Below are 19,231 nucleotides of genomic sequence, written 5' to 3'. Positions count from 1 at the left end.
CCTCTCCACGAGATGGAGATAACATATATTTTCTGCCATTACTACTGAGTTCACATCTGAACATATGGTATAAGTCCTGTGATAAAGGCCAGAGCCATTTCTTAAAATCTAGAGTTCAAGGAATATCCTCCACTCAAAATAAATATGGAAGCCAATCACTGGCTCTCCCATGACGAGTGCCCTTTGTAAAGGTAAAGAGGACTAGAACAATGGCTCACAGAATTAAATCTAACAAGCCCCTCTGTTCCTTAAGAAAATACAAATGGAGAAGACAACAAAACAGAAATAAACCCAAGCGAGCAGGCAGGGTGAAGATGGGACAATATTTCCAGGTCAACATGATGCCTTTTGATTAATTCATGTTTTTGTCCTGAGAACAGGAATTCGAAGAACCTGCAGAGTTAGACAGGTGGAGGGACAGTCTTTAAAACCTAGGTTGAATTTGAAGTTGTTCTATGGAAAAGACAAAATAATAAGAATTTCAAAAGTGTTACAAACAGGGCAATTCTGTTAATCCAGAATCATTGGAAAATGGAGCATTCTGATGAATTCAGCATTTTGGTTAATTGAGTATAGCTATACACACTCTAGATGGTCACCAATTTTCAAAGAACTACAACATAATAAACACACTTAATCCTAAAAATATGCAAAACCCACTTTTTAAAGATCTGGAGGGCACTTGAGGATCTTTCAATGCCTCCAGGTCATCCCTATGGACAATGATTCCACTTCATTACAACAGACAAATAAAGCATAGAAACTCAGTTAAATCCATAATGATTCAGTGCCATTGTCATTGTTTATTTAAAATCCTTGCAGAAAAAAACAGTTTTGGTCATTAGGGCTTTCTGGTTGTTTAGATTCCAGAAAATTTGATGCACGAGGAATGCTGGTATTTACCTTCTGTAATTTAATCATCCCCTAACATTACAGAGTTATAATAGATTTTGCTAAAGTCCTCACTTGAAAAGAATCACATCATCATGGTCTGCCCAGGCTCTTATCTGTTTCTATTTTCTCATTCATTCATTCATTCATTCACTCACTTATTTATTTATTTATTCGACAAACACTTAGTGTCTACTATATGCCCACAAAACAAGATAGTTTTGATGTTATAAGGTACAACAAAGACTGTCTCATGTGGTCCTTTCAACGCTTGCACGTGGAAATGTTATTGGCAGCCAAGATTTCCAAGAATGGCATGTTACCTCTGCAGTAGTGAGCAACTCACGAAGACGATTCACTGAATCACAAAGGGGTTGGGATCTAAATTGGTGGACAGAAGACTCACACTAACAGAATCATGGATCTTGGAAGTACTGATTTATACAGTACAGAAATATTGATGATACCAATGGTCATCACCATTTTTTCCACATAAATATGCCCTTGGCAATAAGGTACTTTTCTAATACTTCTCACCAGAGACAGAGGGTCCCATTTGAACAGAGGATAGTAGATCTAGAAGGAACCTCAGAGAACATCTGGTCCAACCCTACCCTTGCACATTACAGAAGAGTAAACTAAAGCACCAGGAGATTAATAACTTGTCCAAAGTTATAAGGGTAAGTTTCAGAGATGGGATTTGAACTTAGGTCCTTTAACTGCAGAGTAGGCACTCTTTCCACTCTATCGAGATAACCTCCTAGTGTTATATGTAGAGCTCAACACTTCATGGGGGACCAAAATGAAAAAGAATTTCAGTCTGGGGACTTCTGAAAGAATCTTTTAGCCCTCCGTTGGTCCTACAGAATAAGCCTTCTGTAAGTACCTTCTGGTACTCATGAAGTAGCCCTTCATGAGGAGTCAGAAAGAGTTCAAGGGGACACAAGAGTGATAACCCTATGTCCAAACCATACTTCTGTTTCTTAACCCCAGTGAGAAGGAGGTAGAGGCCCTTATCTTTCTAAATGGCCTCTCCACGAGATGGAGATAACATATATTTTCTGCCATTACTACTGAGTTCACATCTGAACATATGGTGTAAGTCCTGTGATAAAGGCCAGAGCCATTTCTTCCTAATCATATATACAGTGGCTCACACATAGACACTATTCCTTCTTTCGAAGGCTAAAAGCTATTTCCTCTTTGAAAATACATGAAGAGTTTTTATAGCTCAGTCTGGTGAGTAGATACTAGGCTCTTAAAAACTGAGGTTATTGTTACTGCAGTTTTCTTTCTTTTCCTTTAAGTGAAAAATATAGGGAAGACTGAAATAAAAGGAGTATATCACTACAGTTCTTGAGAAGACTTCTATAAAGAGGATTCTGTTTCCTAGCCAGCTTTTCTGTTCGCACTGCTTATCCAGGTACATAAATCTGACCCTGTCTGTGGGCAGAGTCTAAATAATTGCCTTGGAAAACATGAGGCAAAGAGGAACATCTTGAAACCTTTGTCTCCCTACTGTGAACAGTTAGTTAATTGTTTATGAAATTTGTCTTTCTCCATGTGCTCCAGATAAAAGAAACCACGAATAAACAGCAAATATTCAGTATCAAAAGAAAAATTGGAAAATGATTAAAAACATATTTCTACTAAACATCCGTCAGTATGTTATACAAGGTAAATCAAAGTCCTAAAAACAGATGATGAATATTATCAAGACAGTCCCTACACATAAATAGAAACTTTTTATACTTAAATTAAAATAAATACTGAAAATAGCCAAATAACCCGCACATGCTCATGGACACATTTACATGTCTCATTTATTAAGACATGTAAACCATTTCCATCACAGAAGCCTATGGACTTTTACCTCACCTTATAAAAACTCTATGTAAAAGTAAAAAATGGGGATGAATAACCCCCATCAGCAAAATCCCAGAAACTTTATTCAGCTTCAAAGAAATGTTAAAATAAATATAAGCTGTGAAATTACAAGTCTTAACTATGTACTTTTAAAAACAAAACATTGTTTTCATTTTTGTTTTGACTTTTTATGTTTATTTACAGTATTTGGCTAATAAATTTTATTTTCCATTTACAATATTTGGCTGTTACAGTATTTGGCTAATAAATTTTAATTTCTATTTACAATATTTGGCTGTTACAGCATTTGGTTAGTAATTCACATTCCTTGCTTTTGGATTTTTTGCAATTTTTTTCAGGGATTCAGAATTCAAGGTCCTGATGGACTTTACTTTTGAGGAATGTAGCAATGTTAACCTAATAAGAGGATCATGTGGAAGTACCTTATGGTTGTAAGGCTTCCAGATTTGAGTGTTTTAGAAACTGGGAAACTTGACATTTTGTCTATATAATTTAATAACAAGTTCGACAAAAGTAATTAAAGTCTTACTATGTGCAAGGCACTAATAATACTTTTAAAACTGACACAGTCCTTGTCTTCAGAAAGCTTACATTCTAATAGTGAGTATGACACATGTAACAAGTAATACAAGGTGTAATGTGATAAGGACAGAAGAGAAATCCAGGCAAAGTATCTTTTAGTTAGGTTAAGAGGAGACTTGGGAAAACACAGCATAATGGAAGCAGAAGCAATGATTGTCAAGTTCTTACACAAAGGTCAAAAAGGATGCTGAGAAAGCCACTGGTATGGCATTTAAGAGGTCACTGTGGATCTTAGTGATAGCAGTTAATTCTTGGGGCAGCTCTATTGAGGTTGACCAGCTGGCTGGGAGAATAGGGACTTGGATAAGCAGTTTCAATGAGGGAAGAAGAATGAAAGCTATACTACAGAGGGATCACAAGTATAAATTACTCTTTCTAGAAGTGAAGCTATTGCTACTGAAACAATAACTGTCAATGCATTGCACTGTTTGGGTTGGACTACTATTGATATTACCATTATTACTAATGAATGGGAAGTATTTATTGAAAAAATGTGCTGAGCGCACAGAATTTAGAGGAGATACTGTGTTTTTAAGTCACTACTGCTACAGCACATATGCTATGTAATAAATTTTTAAAATAATAATTAGACATTTATCTACAAATGACAATAACCTGACAGAGTGGCAGTGCTGAAGGGAAGGGTTTTTGTTTTGTTTTTTGATTTAGCATTCTGAGACTTTAGCAAGTTTGTAGGCAGGAGGAAAGGAACTAAGAGAGAAAAAAGATGGAAATTGAAAGAGAAGGAATGACCAATGGTATAAGCCCTGGAGAAGACAGGAGGAGAGAATGTGGTCAAATAATCCAAAGCTTTGGAAATAGCCAGAGTTTTGACCGGACTTTTCAAATTTTATATTGTTATTTAATGTAACATAGATGTCACCAGACAGATACAAGATTCTGAAATGCTAGATGCTTAAGTTACATACTCTTCTTCACCTTCTATGTTGGAGCCACTGTAAATCATAGCAAGTCCTGACCTGATGCTTAAATGCCTTTAAATAAGAACAGTGGTCTTGGAGTTCCTCAAAGCAGAAAATGTCACTGAATGGTCATATTGTGATCTATGAGTGGCAAGGGGGCTACCTAAGTTTTGTTTGATTTAATGTGGGTAGCTAGGTGATATATCTAGGGGCAGCAAAGTAGCACAGGAAAGATGCTAGACTTGGACTCAGGAAGACTTGAATTCAAATCTAGCCTCAGACATTACCAGCTATATGACCCTAGGCAAGTCACTTAACTTCTCTTCCTCAGTTTCTTCATCTATAAAATAGAGAAAATAACACTTACATCAAAGGGTTGTTGAGAAGATCAAAGGAGATAATGATGTGCAAAGCATTTTGCAAACCGTAAGTCACTCTATGTGCTATTATTATAGTCAGCTATAGTACAGAGGTGGCACAATGGTTAGAGTGCTGGGCCTAGAGTAAAGAAGATGAGTTAAAATTCAGACTTAGACACTTACTAGCTATGTGAACCTGGGCAAGTCACTTCACTTGCCTGCCTCAGTTTCCTCATCTGTAAAACAGGGATCACAATAGTGTTTCCCTCACAGAGTAGTTGTGGGAATCAAATGAGATATTTATAAAATGCTTATCACAGTACCCAGTACATAGTAATCATTTAATAAATCCTCCCTCCCTTTCTCTCCTCCTTCTGTTCATCTTTCCTTCCTTTTTATACAGAAGGGTAGTGTGGTATAATGGTACCCTGGAATCAGAAAGACCTCAGTTCATGCCCTACCTCTGACGCATACTGGCGGCATGATCCCAGGCAAGTCACCTAATCTTTCAGCATTCCAGGAAACTTTCTGATACCTTATACTCAAAAACAGTGGCCAATATGCATAGGCAGAGGAAGGGTTCTTCCCTGGAAGTTCCATTCACCAGAAGTGTCAAGCATAGTCTACTGGCTACCTGTGGCCCACAATATTCTCAAGTGCAGCCCAAACCACATTAAAATGTAACTGGGAAATACTTAACACAATAAAAAAAATACAATAAAGCATGAATAATTTTAATATGTGGCTTTACAAGTCTCACAGGGATCTTTATGTACGGTTTAGTGGCCCCTGCCACTATCTGAATTTGACATCACTATCCTACACCAATGGAATCACAGATTTGAATAAATGTGATAAAACCTCAAGAGATGTTGAAAAAAATTACGCCAAAAGTTAAAGAGTATTAGTGCCAAGAATCAATGTATATTGCCACTTTACCTGAGTGAGAGGTTCAGGAGGAGGAGGTGGAGGGGGTGGAAGGTCTAATACAGGGTCAGCAGGTGGGGGAGGCAATTCATCCTCATAAAGGCTAATACCCGTGCTGGTAAAGTTTGCCTTATAACCAAGGGAAGCTCCATTGCCCAGGAATGATGACGACTGAGATGCTGTGTTCGGTTGGTGCTGAGAAGCTTGTTTTTGGGCCTGGATGGTTCTCTGCTCTGCCTCACTTATATCTGCTACAAGGTCAGCCATTAGAGCATCTAAGTCATTGTCCTCCAGTGCATTTAATGATTCTGTTAAAATAAACAAAAAAGTACTTCAAGAAATCGTTAAAGCAGGCAGTCAGCAAACTCAGTGGTAAGGAACTGTACAGAAGTGCTAGGGGGCTGAAGAGTAAAAGATGTTTTGGAGGATGTGAGATTGAAAAAAAAAAGACTTAATGATGCTTTGTGTGTTTATACCAGTCAGTCCCAATCCATTCAAAGCCTGTCTCCCCTTCCCTTATCACACTCTCCCTTCCTCCCACCAATAAACCCCTCCCTTGTAACAAAGTAAGAATTAATTAAAAGTAATTAACTAAAAATTAAGACACATTAGCCAGCACAGCAAGTATTTTTGAAAACATATGAAACATTTTGCCAGTGAGAGTAATGTTTTTCATTGTGTTATTTAAGGCACCAAAACTATTCATTACCTTTATCAGAGATCACCTGCTTATACTCATTATGTCTGTAATCACTGTGTACATTAATCTCCAGGCCTGCTTAAATTTCATATGGATTAATTTCATTCATCATCTTTTGCTACTTTGATGGGTGTGACGTGACACTCTACAGTTGTTTTAATTGACTTTTCTCTTCCTATTAGTGATACGGAGGAGTTTTTCATATCATTGTTGATCATTTGCATTTCTTCTTTTGAAAACTGTACATATCTTTTGATCACTTATTGACTGGGAAACGGCTCTTAGAAAATTACATATGGGGGCAGGTAGGTGGCACAGCGGATAGAGCACAAAGCCCTGAAGTCAGGAGGACCTGAGTTCAAATCAGAGCTCAGACCAAACACTTGACACTTACTGTGTGACCCTGGGCAAGTCACCTAACCCCAACTGCCTAAAAATAAAAATTAAAATAAAAAAAAAGAAAATTACATATGAGCCAGTTTTTAAAAAAAAGATAGGTAGAGATTCAGAGAAAGAATGGGAAAGATGGGTTTTCTAGGTGAGGGTACCATACGCAAAAACATAAAGGCAACTCTGTGTGGTCTAACAAACCTGGATGAAGCATGAAAGGCATTGGAGAAGACAGGAAAAGTGAATTTATCAATAAGATTCTCCAAGGCTATACCAATGAACTATTATCTCTGGCAGATCTTTCCAAGCTAGAAAGGTCCAGAGATAGATATATCTCTAGCAGGAAGACCAGGTTGGCTAAATTCAGTTTCATCACTAAGATGGCTGTGGGGTAATAAATTTTTTGGCCATAGAAAGTCCCATGAGCTAAGCATAGAAATACTGCAGTGTGCATCAGTGGAAGGGGACTTCATACAAATGACATTACAGACTCCTGAAATACTGAAGTTTAATGAAAGTTAAATATAAACAAGATTCCAGGGGGGAATATTTAAGTATCTATGAAGATAAACTGTTATCAAATAGTTTCAAAATACCTATTAACATACTAACAATTATCATACAACTTATAAACTATTCTTTGCCATTAAAAGAATCTTCTACAAGAAACCTTTCCTGATTCCCTCTTCCAACTGATAGAGCCCTTTCTCCCAACCTACCATATATTTAACTACTTTGTGCATGTTGTATTTTAAAATTATATTTATGATATATAGCATAAGTATAAAAAGTTGTGCTAGTATTGTACATACATGTATATATACATACACAAATATGCATATATATGCATGTGCACATATGTACATAAGCATTTGTTGCTAGGATGTAAGCTCCTTTCAGCAGGAATTGTTTTATTGTTTGCATTTATATCTCCACAGCCTAGAACAGTGCCTGGTACCTAGCAGGTGCTAAATAAATCTTTGTTGATTGACTGACTCAAAGGTACACAATCTGTCAACACCTGTTTGATCTAATTGCCATTTTAATATATGTGCCTTTAACTAAAAAAAAAACCAAAATATTATATTTACCTATCTTTTTTTCGGGTGAGGTAATTGGGGTCAAGTGACTTGCTCAGGGTTACACAGTTGGTAATTGTCAAGTATCTGAGGCCAGATTTGAACTCAGGTTCTCCTGACTCCGGGGCTGGTGCTCTATCTACTGTGCCATCTAGCTGCCGCTATTTCTATATTTCTTAAAAAATATTTACAATACAGGTGGCCTTTCTACTTATTCAGATTGACATGTTCCTTAATTACCAATAGTAATATGTTAATAAATTTAAAATTAAGGAAGCAAAACCCTAGTAACACCTATTATTCCAACGAAAATCCACAGTTTTTTTGAGTCTTACTCCTGACTTTCAAAATCTTTTCTATTTTTTAAGATTGAAGCCATATGTATTTTTTAGAGTGAATGTTTATTTACATAATCACAACATTCAGTTTTTTTTCCCATGTAGATTTTTAAATGGAACAAATTTGCAATTAGTCATAAACTCAATTTTAAACATTGGCAGAGTAAATAAAACATATTTTACAGTTATTTACATTTGAATATATTAATTTCCATGCCTAAAATGTCCATAACAACATTATGGTAATTCCCCCATGTCTCTGTTTAACTTTCTTTTTGTCCATTCATCCCTATGTATACATTTTCCCATTTATATAGTCTTAGTTGGTACTATGCAGCTGATCTGATTTTTTTCTTTGCTTTTAGTCATTTCATATGGATCTGTCCAGATATTCCTTATACTTGTCATTCTTAATCACTTACCATTTTATGACATTAATATGACAATTTATTCAGTCATTCCCTGTTGTACATTATGTTTCAAATTCTTATTTGAACATGTTCCTCTCCCTTCTACACACAGTCTCAATATCCTATTCGGTATGACTATTAAAAAAAACAAAACCCAAAGCTTCTTATACTAGCCTTGCAGAGTGCTCTCCAAAATGATTATCACTTTGCAATTCCACCAGTAATTTATGTTTCCGCAAACTCTGCCAGCATCAAGTTTTGTAATTTTAAATTGTTTCTGCCAGGGGTTTGTGGAGAGGTACCACAGAGTTGCTTTAATTTGCTTTTTTTTGATAATTAGTAGAGCTGAGTATCTTTCTGGTGATTACAAAAAATTTTTTTTATTTTCTTTGCTTATAAATTGTCTGTTTGTATCTTTTGCTCTTGTAAGTAACTGGGACTAGGTTTTGCCTTACAATACTTTAAATGTTTATATATTTGCTTCAAATATTTTTCTAGCTTTTTTTTGCCTTGCTTATAACACTTTTTGTTGTAAAGAAACCTTTAATTTTTTGTGTATTTCAGTAAATCTTACCTTTTCTGAAATAATTTCTTTTATTTGCTTAATAGTTAAAACTGCATCTTACTTCCACAACTAAGATAAAGATATTATTCCATTTTATTCATCTTTTATAATTATTTTTGTTTGTCTCAAATTTATTTGGAATTTACTGTGGCATCTGTATAAGGCGTGGGTTAAATTTTATTTTTTACTATACAGATAATCAATTGCCGTACTGGTTATTACATAATGAGTACTTCGTCCAGCTTTTATTTTCTATAGAATTGTTAAAACTAATCTTTTACACGTTATTTGGTTTAAGGTCTTGAAATTTTTTCTGTTCTGGCCGATTTTTAAATTTCCTTCTAGTACCAGATAGTTTTAGTGACAACTACTATATAATATGCTCAAATCCAACCCCACCCCATATCCCCTTATAATACTTGCTCGTTTGTTTTCCCATATAAATTTCATTACTATTTTATACAGTTCACAGAATCTCATAGGCCACCCATCTAATCCATGGAATTCTTTCTACAACATGGATGGAAAATGGTCATTCACCCTCTGCTTAGAAATCTATGAGTGAAGGGAAACCTATCAGAGTATTATGAAGAAACCCACTGATATTTTGATTAGCATTCTATTAAATGTACAAATTGATTTATGGAACATTATAATTTTTATGATGTTGATTTGAACTATTCATGAACATTAAATATTGCTTCGATTATTAAGACCTTTATTTCTGTCAGTAGAGTGTTATGGTTGTCTTAATAAAAGCCACATTTGTCTATATAAGTTAATTTGCTAGTAGTTGGGGCTTTTTTGGTAGTTACTACTGATTCCTTTTTAAAAGAATATTTTCTGATCTTCAATGTCTAAAAGAATGTGAACAATTTTTGTCGGTATACTTTCTCTCTGACAAACTTGCTGAATTCACTTAGCATTTCAATTAATTTTTTTTATTCAGACACTTAGACTTTCTAGATGCTATTATGCCAATGACAAATAATAATATTCTGACTTCTTTCTTTTCAGTGTTAATCTTTCTAATATTTTTTTTTCTGTCTTGGTGCTAGCACAGACTTCAGGAACCTTGGCTCACCTTCATATTGCGATGAGGCCCTGGAGTAGGAGTTAGAGGCTTCCCACGAATTTTGAGAAATATGTCATTTTATAAATAAGTGTTGGGTTTTATCCAGATGTTTCTGCATCCATTATTATGATAACATAGTTTTATATATTATTTATTTGGTTTATTATATTGATAGTTTTTTCTAATATTAAACTAGTCTAATAAATATTGGTACAAATTCTATTTCGTCACAAACAACATTTGTTTGCACTGCTTTATTCTGCTAACATTTTATTTAGCATTTTATTATCTATATTCATTAGGGCAATTTGTATATGATTTTCTTTTTTTTCTAGTGTTGATTTTGCCAAGTTTTAAAGTCAGTGGTACATCTGTCTCATCAAAGGAACTGGATTCCTTGCCACAACTCTATATTTATAAACCTGTGCAATGAAAGATAACTTTGGAAGTTTGAAAAATTCACCCATGAACCCATCTGGAATCCAAATACGTTTTTAGTCAACATTTGTATTTCAATTATATTATTCATGAAAAAAAGTATACTTACCATTTAAATCTTTAAAACCAACACTGTAGTTAAATTCAGTATGGGGTGGGTCAGGCATAGGAGGTGGAAGAGTTTCAACCCCTAAACTCTGTTAAAAATAGAACAAAAAGAAAAAAGACACAGGTAATGCAACTGTCATAATAGAGTATGTTTAATGTTTCCACGAGGGAACATTTTCTTCTCATACTTGTCTCTCCTGAGGAAACAAGACTTTTATACCCTTAGTTGTAATTGTTCCATGCATTTTATTTCTTTATGGAAAATCCCAACTTAAATTTATTTCTAGAGCAATTAAGGACAAAAGATTTAAAGGAATTCCCAAGAGTAATTCTTCAAAGAAAGAAAAGTTGAGTGTGAAGAGGCAGGTGGCCATTCTCAGAAGCCACACTCCCATCCTGGGAGGGGATTTATGAAAGGATGACACCCTAATCATTGATATAAATTAAGAGCTCCTTCAGAATGCATCCTGTAACTGAGCAATACGACAATATGCTGGCAAAAAGGAGAGCTTAAGATGTGACAGAAAAGCAAAATTCATAAGCAACTATTTTTTCTTCATTGGAAAAAGTGTTTTGATTTTGTTCTTTGAATTTTATATTATAATTTAAGCTTTTAGAAATGTATATGCTGTCTGTATAAATGGTCTAATATAGTTCTCCCTTCCACATCGCAGGGGTTAGGGGCATGATCTAGAAAGTCCACTTAAACATTTTTGGCCTTCCCTTCATTCCAGAGAAGTAGTATGAATTATTATGGTATTAAAAGATAAAATATGTTGATATTATACAACACTATACATATATTTTATGCATTTATGAGTTTCTAAACTTTTTCTGTGTCATCTGCTGGCCTTTGGGTGTTCCAAAAAATTTCCATTTAATTTCTTATGCTGACCTGTGATATATCGAAACCATGATGGGAAAGGTCATGATGTGGAAGGGAACAGTGTAGTTGTGTGGCCTGTCATTACAATTTTACTCTCTTTTGTGTGTTGAGCCTTTCATAAAAGCAAATGAAATCCCAAAACCTCAAGATCTGCAAATGACTTCAGAAGCCACCATGCAAACACACCCCTTTGCAGGAATTCCATCTACAATACAACCAAAAGTGGTTCTCCAGACTTTGCCAGAAGACTTCCAATGAGGACAAGCCACTGCTACTTCCACTCTAGGAACAGTTCTAATTTTGAGGACATTTCTCCTTCTAACGTCCCAAATTAACTACTTCTGCCCACTGTTCCTCTGAAGCCAGGCACAGCGAGGCTAATTCTTCTTCCACAAAATAGTCCTTCAAGTATCTGAAGATTGCTACCATGTTCAATTCTTCCCCCACCCAAGTCTTTTCTTCAGAATAAACATTCTTGTTCCTGCTGTTAATGTATATGCCTTGTTCTCCTGCTTCTGCTCACTTCACTCTGCATCAGTTCAAATAAGTCTTCCTAGGGTTCTCTGAAACTGTCCCTCTCATCATTTCCTACAGCACGATAGTGTTACCATAGTATATACCATAGTTTGTTCAGCTATTCCTTAATTGAAGGGCACCTCCCCTGACTCTTAATACTTTTGATATAGAGTGCCCTAAAGTCTTATGTTCAAATCTGCACTAATCTTCCATTCAAAAGTTCTGATAATCTGGGGAGCAGAGGACAGTTTGGAAGGTGAGGAAATGCATGAATAGGGTAGAGCAGAAAGAATAGAGGGAGGAGAGATTTCTATCTCCCACTCCCTTCCCCACCCCTCCTCATGACTTAAAATGAACACATCTTTGTCTAAAGGAACAAGAGGCTATGGAGAATTGTCTCTGAAAGCCTCTATAGTCACTCTCCAGGAGTTTATAGGGCAAAATGTAAAACTCTGCCTTTTTAGAAGGGTCTGTCTAAACTCTGGCAGTAGCAGGACATAGGCTGCTAGCTTTTATTTTTATCCTTATGGCTGCAATCTTCTGAGTTAAACCTTTAAATGAAATGTTTTGTGGATCTCAAGCCTTGGGGCTTTTAAGGTGAAGGATACAATTTGGAAAATGCAATGACTGAAGTGCTCTGCTTTAGGGGCTATTCTGTAATTGCTTAGGGCCACAGGGTACCAGGGAGCAAAAGGATTATGCTGGTGGTTTGAATTACTCCACTTTCACTTTTTCCCCATTGTTTCTCTGCACAAAAGATCACAATATATACATATATTTGCTAGGGTGCCAAAAAAGGATAGATTTCTACCTCCCATTGTTCTGAAAGATTAGTCACTTTTTACCTTAAAATTGCATTTGATTTTTTCCCCTACAGTGATTCAAAAGTTTTAAAACAAAGGATAACTTACCTGGGTCAACAGGTCCATTTCTCCCAGCAAATTGCTGAACATTTGGTCTATATCTTCACACGTCTGTTCCATCTGAAAAAGGAGAAACATGGATATAAGCATGGCTTGAGGCCAACTGTTTGGATGAACGGAGGCATGCCACTTTCCTTTTTGAACTACCCCATCCAGGTACCCCCATCCTTCACCCCGAAGGTAAAAATACAAAAGATGGGGGCCCTTCCTAGGCCCTTTAGAATCCCCTAAAGACTCCGAATAGTTCTCAGGCTGTCCTGAGGCTGCTCTTGGGCTAACATGAACCAAACTCTGGGGTCTAGCCAAGCAGAACTGAAGAGTCCCACTAAGTAGTCTTCCTTCTTAGCTAATGATTACCAAAACGGGCAATGTTGAGTTCAAATCCAGCCTGACTGAGGTTGGTGCTTCCTTGTTCACTGTGTATAATTCTCACCCCTGTACTCCCAAATATGTTCCACAAACTGGAAGGCTTTCTCATCCCTAGCACTTAGCACAGTGCCTGGCACACAGCAGGTACTTAAAAAATGCTAGTTGACTTCTCATATTTCCTGGATACCAGTGCAACAATTCATCTTGCCCATCTGTTATCTCTGTTATCTTGTTATCCCATCTCACTGCATGACCAAGCTGCTTTGTTCTCCAATCACATATCTCCTACAATTATCTTTTTATGCCATAACGTGTTTACCCAGAGGCAGAATGGTATAGTGGATGGACGGCAGGCCAGGAAGACCTGGGTTCAAGTCCTGTCTCTGACACAGACACATACCGACTCTCTGACCTGGGCAACTAACATAATCTTTTTTTTTTTTCTGGCAAAACATTTTTTTTTTTAGGCAATTGGGGTTAAGTGACTTGCCCAGGGTCACACAGCTAGTAAGTGTCAAGTGTTTGGTCTGAGGCCACATTTGAACTGAGGTCCTCCTGACTTCAGGGCCGGTGCTCTATCCACTGCACCATCTAGCTGCCCCTCTCAATTACATTTCAATCTGGTTCTGGCTACACTCGGGAGTTAGCTCATATGTCTGATAGGCAACCTTAAAACTGTAAGTTGTAATGCTGCCATACTGCATTTGGAGAGGTTTGTTCACTTGGGAGATCCCCATGCCAATGAAACCCCAGGTTCTGTCCCTATCTCTGTCTTCTGTGCCAGTCAGCATTACCAACGTGTTGCAGTCTATTTACACTAACCTTGTTTTTTTTTCTATCACCCACAATTTTGATTCTTTGGAGAGGGTAATATTCCATGATAATGTGGTAAGAGAAAGGTCTTTTTGAGTAAAGAGGTAAAAGTGAGATTAAGTACCAGGATTTATATACTTTAAACTTCAGATGTGGAAAAGTAATTCATCGAGAGTGGAAAACCTAGCTTTGTCTGCCTGGCTCGAGTCCGTCACTGGTTTTATGACTAAATACAGAGAGCTGAAGAAGACACCAGCAGTAAGACAGTACCATCCTTGCAGATTCTAGTTAGTAAAATTTCACAATCTTCTGCAATTTATGGTCGGCCTCTTACATCATCAGAATGGAAACCTCACTAAAATGATAAAGAGTGATGACTTGAAAAGTAATGGTGGCATTAATGAGTATAGAAATATTAATTAACACTAACAGCCCCAGCTTCTCAGCCTTCCAGAGTTACAGATGCGCAAGCAATTCAAGGACACAGCAGAGGGTTTCATCCAACCTGCAATGTAATAACTCAGACCCCATCGGCCTCTACAACAACCTCTCCCTACTCTCATCCCTCCCACAGTCCTCAGTTGCTCAGCTGGCTTAAAATCTAATTCTCTTCATACTCTTTCTCACCTGATTCCCACTCCACCAAAGATGCTAATGATTCTGTAGTTATTAATGCTTTTTTTTCAGCCAAAGACAAGGTTTATCAGAACATCCGCCACACTGGACAGACTCCTCAGGAATCTAAGCATTTGTATCGCCAATGCAAGCAGGCTGGATCTTAAGAATCTGAGCCAGTTATTAATGTTTTGTAAAACAAGGATGGAGATAGGAAAACATCCAATCTGGACAAGATAGGCTCATAGACCTCAGAGCTGGAGGGGCTCTTGAGAGTAATCTGGTCCAACCCTTCATTTTACAGATGAGGATCAAAAACACACAAACCTACAGAAATGAGTAAATAAGCCCCAGAATCTAGTCTGAAAGAGCCAGATACTTAACAAAGCAATATAAGCCATTTGAGTTTTTAAAATATTCTCAATATCATTTGGGATTTATAGCTATAGAACTGAATAAATGCAATGATTCCGAAACCTTTCAACCTCACCAAAGTTAACAAGATGAGAGGATGGGCCTTTGTTCTGGCATTGAAGATGCCTCTCTTTACCAAGCATAAACCCTCCTCTTGACCCTGCATTTTGAAAAATTAAAACTTAGTTTTAAGAGGCCTTTCATTCAAGAGCCATTGCCATGTCCTTCCCTCCCAACACTGAGCTCTCCTCTGTAACAAAGGAAAAACTGTTAAGTCATATCAACCACCTAGGCAATTGCTCTTGATGGCATATTCGAAATTCTGCTGGTGTAACCTGCTGAGAGGAAGAGAATGTTTTTCAATCTGATCCTCAGGCCCAAGACTAGACACTACAATTAATCTGAGTTCAGTGTTGTTTTCATTTATATTACACAACCCTGGAGATTTGTTAGACCTCGCCCTACACCAAAGCCAAACCCTACGAGCTGGCCAAGGGCGAGGGAGAGACACATCTTTGAGATGCAGACAAGAGGGCTTAGAGAAGCTTCTTCTTGCTCCCCCGGAGAAGAAGCAGACTACATCTGTGAGATTCCACCAGGGAACACTGTGGCCGCAGAGACGGCGATGGTCACAAGCGCCTGAGCTCTTGAACCATGAGGAGGAGTTTTGGGAAGAAGCAGAAAGGAGCACAGTGCCTGGCAGACAGCAGGACTTCGTAAGTGATCACTGACTGACCAGAACTGAGTAGAACAAGAGAGAGAACCATGATGTGGCAAAGGTGGACTTGCGCCTTCAGTAGTGCTGTGAGTGACGTGGACTGAATAAGGGACTGTGATGGGATGAGGGGAAAATGACCTACTCTCTTTCTCCTCATCCCTCCCCTGACTACATCACTGCACACTTTGGACCAGGAACAAAAATACATCCAGCAAAACGGAATGAGAATAACTAGAGACTGAAGAAAGGCAGTTGCAGGGGCCGTGACCTCTTTGGGGAAGAGAAGTGTAGCTTCAGGACTCCATAAGGGTCCAGCCTCAGCCCAGCAGAGCCTACATACTTTAGGAATTTCATGAAGACACCAGGAGAGGAGAAAACTTCCATCCAATATGTGTTTCCTAAGCTCAAGCCCACCTTCCCCTGGACTCTCTATGTATTTGTGGGGCTGAGCGTCCCAGATGCTGGAGGCATTGGTTTCATAACAACTATTCTTATTATATCATCTTAATAAATACCCTTAACTAAAAGTTGATCAACCCTGGCTGTCTAATCAGCTAGACAAGTGTTGTTAAGCTCAAACAGAAACTGATCCCTGTGAGTAGCACACTGACTTAGAAAACTACAAATGAACATTATTTATGTTGTATTTTATTTTTATTTATTTTGTTCAATATTTTCCAATTAGATTTTAATCTGGTTCTGCTGCCCTAAGTGTGGTAGGTCTCAGGGAATCTGATACCTCAGAGCTACATAATCAGGCAACTAGATGATAAAGTGTATAACGTATTGAACCTGGAGTCAGGAAGACTTGCATTGGAGATCTGCCTTAGATATTTACTTACTTGTGTGGGCAAGTCAATTAACCTCTCTCTGCCTCAGTTTCATCTGTAAAATGGGAATAATACTACCTACTTCACAGGGTTGTTGCGAAGTTCAAATGAAATAGCGTGTGCAAGGTGCTTTCCAAATTTTAAAACATTATATGAATGCTAGCTAATAATAATCAATGGAGAGCACAATGGTGGGCACTTGTGAACCTGCCAACCCAGACCCTCTGGGTTACCCCTGGATGCCTGAGGGGTGAAGTAGTCAGCCTTCTCTGGGTACCCAACATCCTGGGCATCGCCAGTCATCCTGACTTTTGTCTTGCCACTCCATGACTCAGGAAGGGAGAGTGGGGCTAATGACTTTGTGCACTCTGCCTCCAATTCATGAACAGGTCAAGACACTGCCCCGTGATATCCCTGGTCCTCTTTAAAACAAAGGACAACTAACATTAACAACAACCACCATGTCAGGGTCCAGAGTGAGCCGGAGCTGGACAGGTTCCCCTGGAAAGGGGTGCTAAACCATCAGACCCAAAGGCCCAGGACCTTCCACCCCTGGAGTCCGAGGAAGCCGGTCTTAGTCTCTTCACTGTCAGTATTACTTCTTTCTGAACTATACTCCTCACTGACTTGGGCTGTGGAGGAAGAAAAAAACTGTCTAGCGCTGGACTTAAAAAATACATGCATAATAAAATATGTACAATATGCATATATGCAAGATATATAACATATTATAATATATATAATATATACTTGTATGAATATATGTATCTATGTGTATGTATATACTAAGGAGAAAACAAATATAAACAATACATAGGGTAAATAAAATAGAACATCTCCTAAGGTTCTATTCTGGGCCCTCTTCTCTTTTCTCTCTGTACCAGAGGGTTCTTTTAACCTTTTCTGTGTCACGGACAGTCTGGTGATGCCTATGGATAGCTTCTCAGAATAATATTTTTAAATTAGTATTTTTAGCATTAAATTAGTATTTTAAATTCATAAAAAACAGAATTACAAAAGAAACCAATGATGTTGAAAGATGTGAATTTTTTTCCTAACCAAGTTCACTATCTTTCCAGGTTAAAAACCTCTGCTCTGTACTCTCACTTAGTGACCTCATCAGCTCCACTGGGTTCCATGATTATCTCTATGCAGAGAATTCCCAGATACATTCAGCCCTAACTTTTCACCTGAGCTCCGTCCTGTGTCACCAATTACTTCCTGGACATCATCAATTAGATGTCCTGTAGGCATCTCTATCTCAAAGTGTACAAAACAGAACTCATCTTGCCCCCCACCTCCGCCCCTTCCCTCTTCTAAATGATCCTATTACTTTTCAGGGCACCATCATCCTCAATGTCACCAAGGGTTACAACTTAACTCTTCACTCTCATTTACTAATCAATCTACTGCTAAATCAAGTCATTTATACCTTCACAACATCTCTCCTATGTCACCCCTCCACTCACATCCCACCAGCTTAGTTCAGGCCTTTATCACCTCCTACTATTATAACGGTGTCTTCTATGTCCTATCTCCACTCCAATCCATCTTACTCAGCTGCCAAAATTTTTCCTAAAAAATTCCACTGGCTCTCTATTATCTCTAGAAGCAATATCAACACTTTGGTCCTGGGTCCAGGGATGAGGGTTAGGTCTTCCTGGTCCTTCTCCTGCCTCCCTCCACCCCTGCAACCATCAATTCAGAGTCTCTCAAACAGAAGGGTTCTGTTCCAGCTTGGACCCCCACTGGTGTCTCATTCCCAGTTCCCTTTCTCAGAGGTCAGGCTGAGCATAAACGGAGCTATGGGTATCCCTGCCTACTACAGTACTACCTAATCATTAACAACAGATATAATAATTAGGGAGAGATGCTCAGAGGGCTGTGGCTCTTTCTTATAGCAGCTGCAATCACTTTCCCTCCACAATCCTCTCTGGGAGGTCAATTACTAGCGAGGCAAATAAAAGCCAGCAAAACAGAGACTCATTGGTAGCGAAGCTAGTGATTAGACCAGCAGGAACTATTCCATAGTCTGATAGCTTTATGTTTAGCTGAACTGAGAATGGCTTGGACCCTTGGGCTGTGTAGATACCTTTCTATTTTGTTTTATAGTAAGCTCCCAGACTAGAGATTCTCAACCTTTGTATCTGGGACCTTTTCTCAGAATAATGTTTTGAAATGTATAAAATAAAATAAAATACAGAGGATTACAAAGGAAACCAATTCTATTGAAATATAATGATCAAAATATAAAAAAAAAACCCAGCAACAACCTAGACCAAGCTTGTACAATCTAGGTTACAATCTCTAGTCCTATCCCATTTTCTAGAAGAAATTAAGTCCTATTTCTATACTTTGCTCACTCATGATGATTTTTCACAGTCTTCAAACTTCAAGAGAAGTTTCAATATTTCAAAACATCAGAGTAAGTACTCCCCTCATCGATGCAAATAATAACCCCTCACCCCTTAGTAA

At 37.7% G+C, this 19,231-nt stretch overlaps 1 protein-coding gene across 1 annotated transcript in view; it reads right to left on the bottom strand.

The window, feature by feature from the left end:
- Nucleotides 1-19,231, bottom strand: part of APBB1IP (amyloid beta precursor protein binding family B member 1 interacting protein) — a 134,753-nt gene that overhangs the window by 60,654 nt on the left and 54,868 nt on the right. Inside the window, exons 2-4 of the mRNA XM_078151956.1 lie at nt 12,986-13,057; nt 10,674-10,761; nt 5,582-5,877 (exon numbers count right to left, since the gene is read on the bottom strand). Coding sequence (XP_078008082.1) covers nt 5,582-5,877; nt 10,674-10,761; nt 12,986-13,057 — 456 coding nt within the window. The remainder of the gene's footprint in view (nt 1-5,581; nt 5,878-10,673; nt 10,762-12,985; nt 13,058-19,231) is intronic.

Source organism: Phascolarctos cinereus, unplaced genomic scaffold, assembly GCF_003287225.1.
Source record: "Phascolarctos cinereus isolate Bilbo 61053 unplaced genomic scaffold, phaCin_HiC Scaffold_1;HRSCAF=81, whole genome shotgun sequence".
Lineage (NCBI taxonomy): Eukaryota > Metazoa > Chordata > Mammalia > Diprotodontia > Phascolarctidae > Phascolarctos > Phascolarctos cinereus.
The sequence above is the reverse complement of the archived record's forward strand: the minus strand, read 5'-3'. Positions and strand labels throughout refer to the sequence as shown.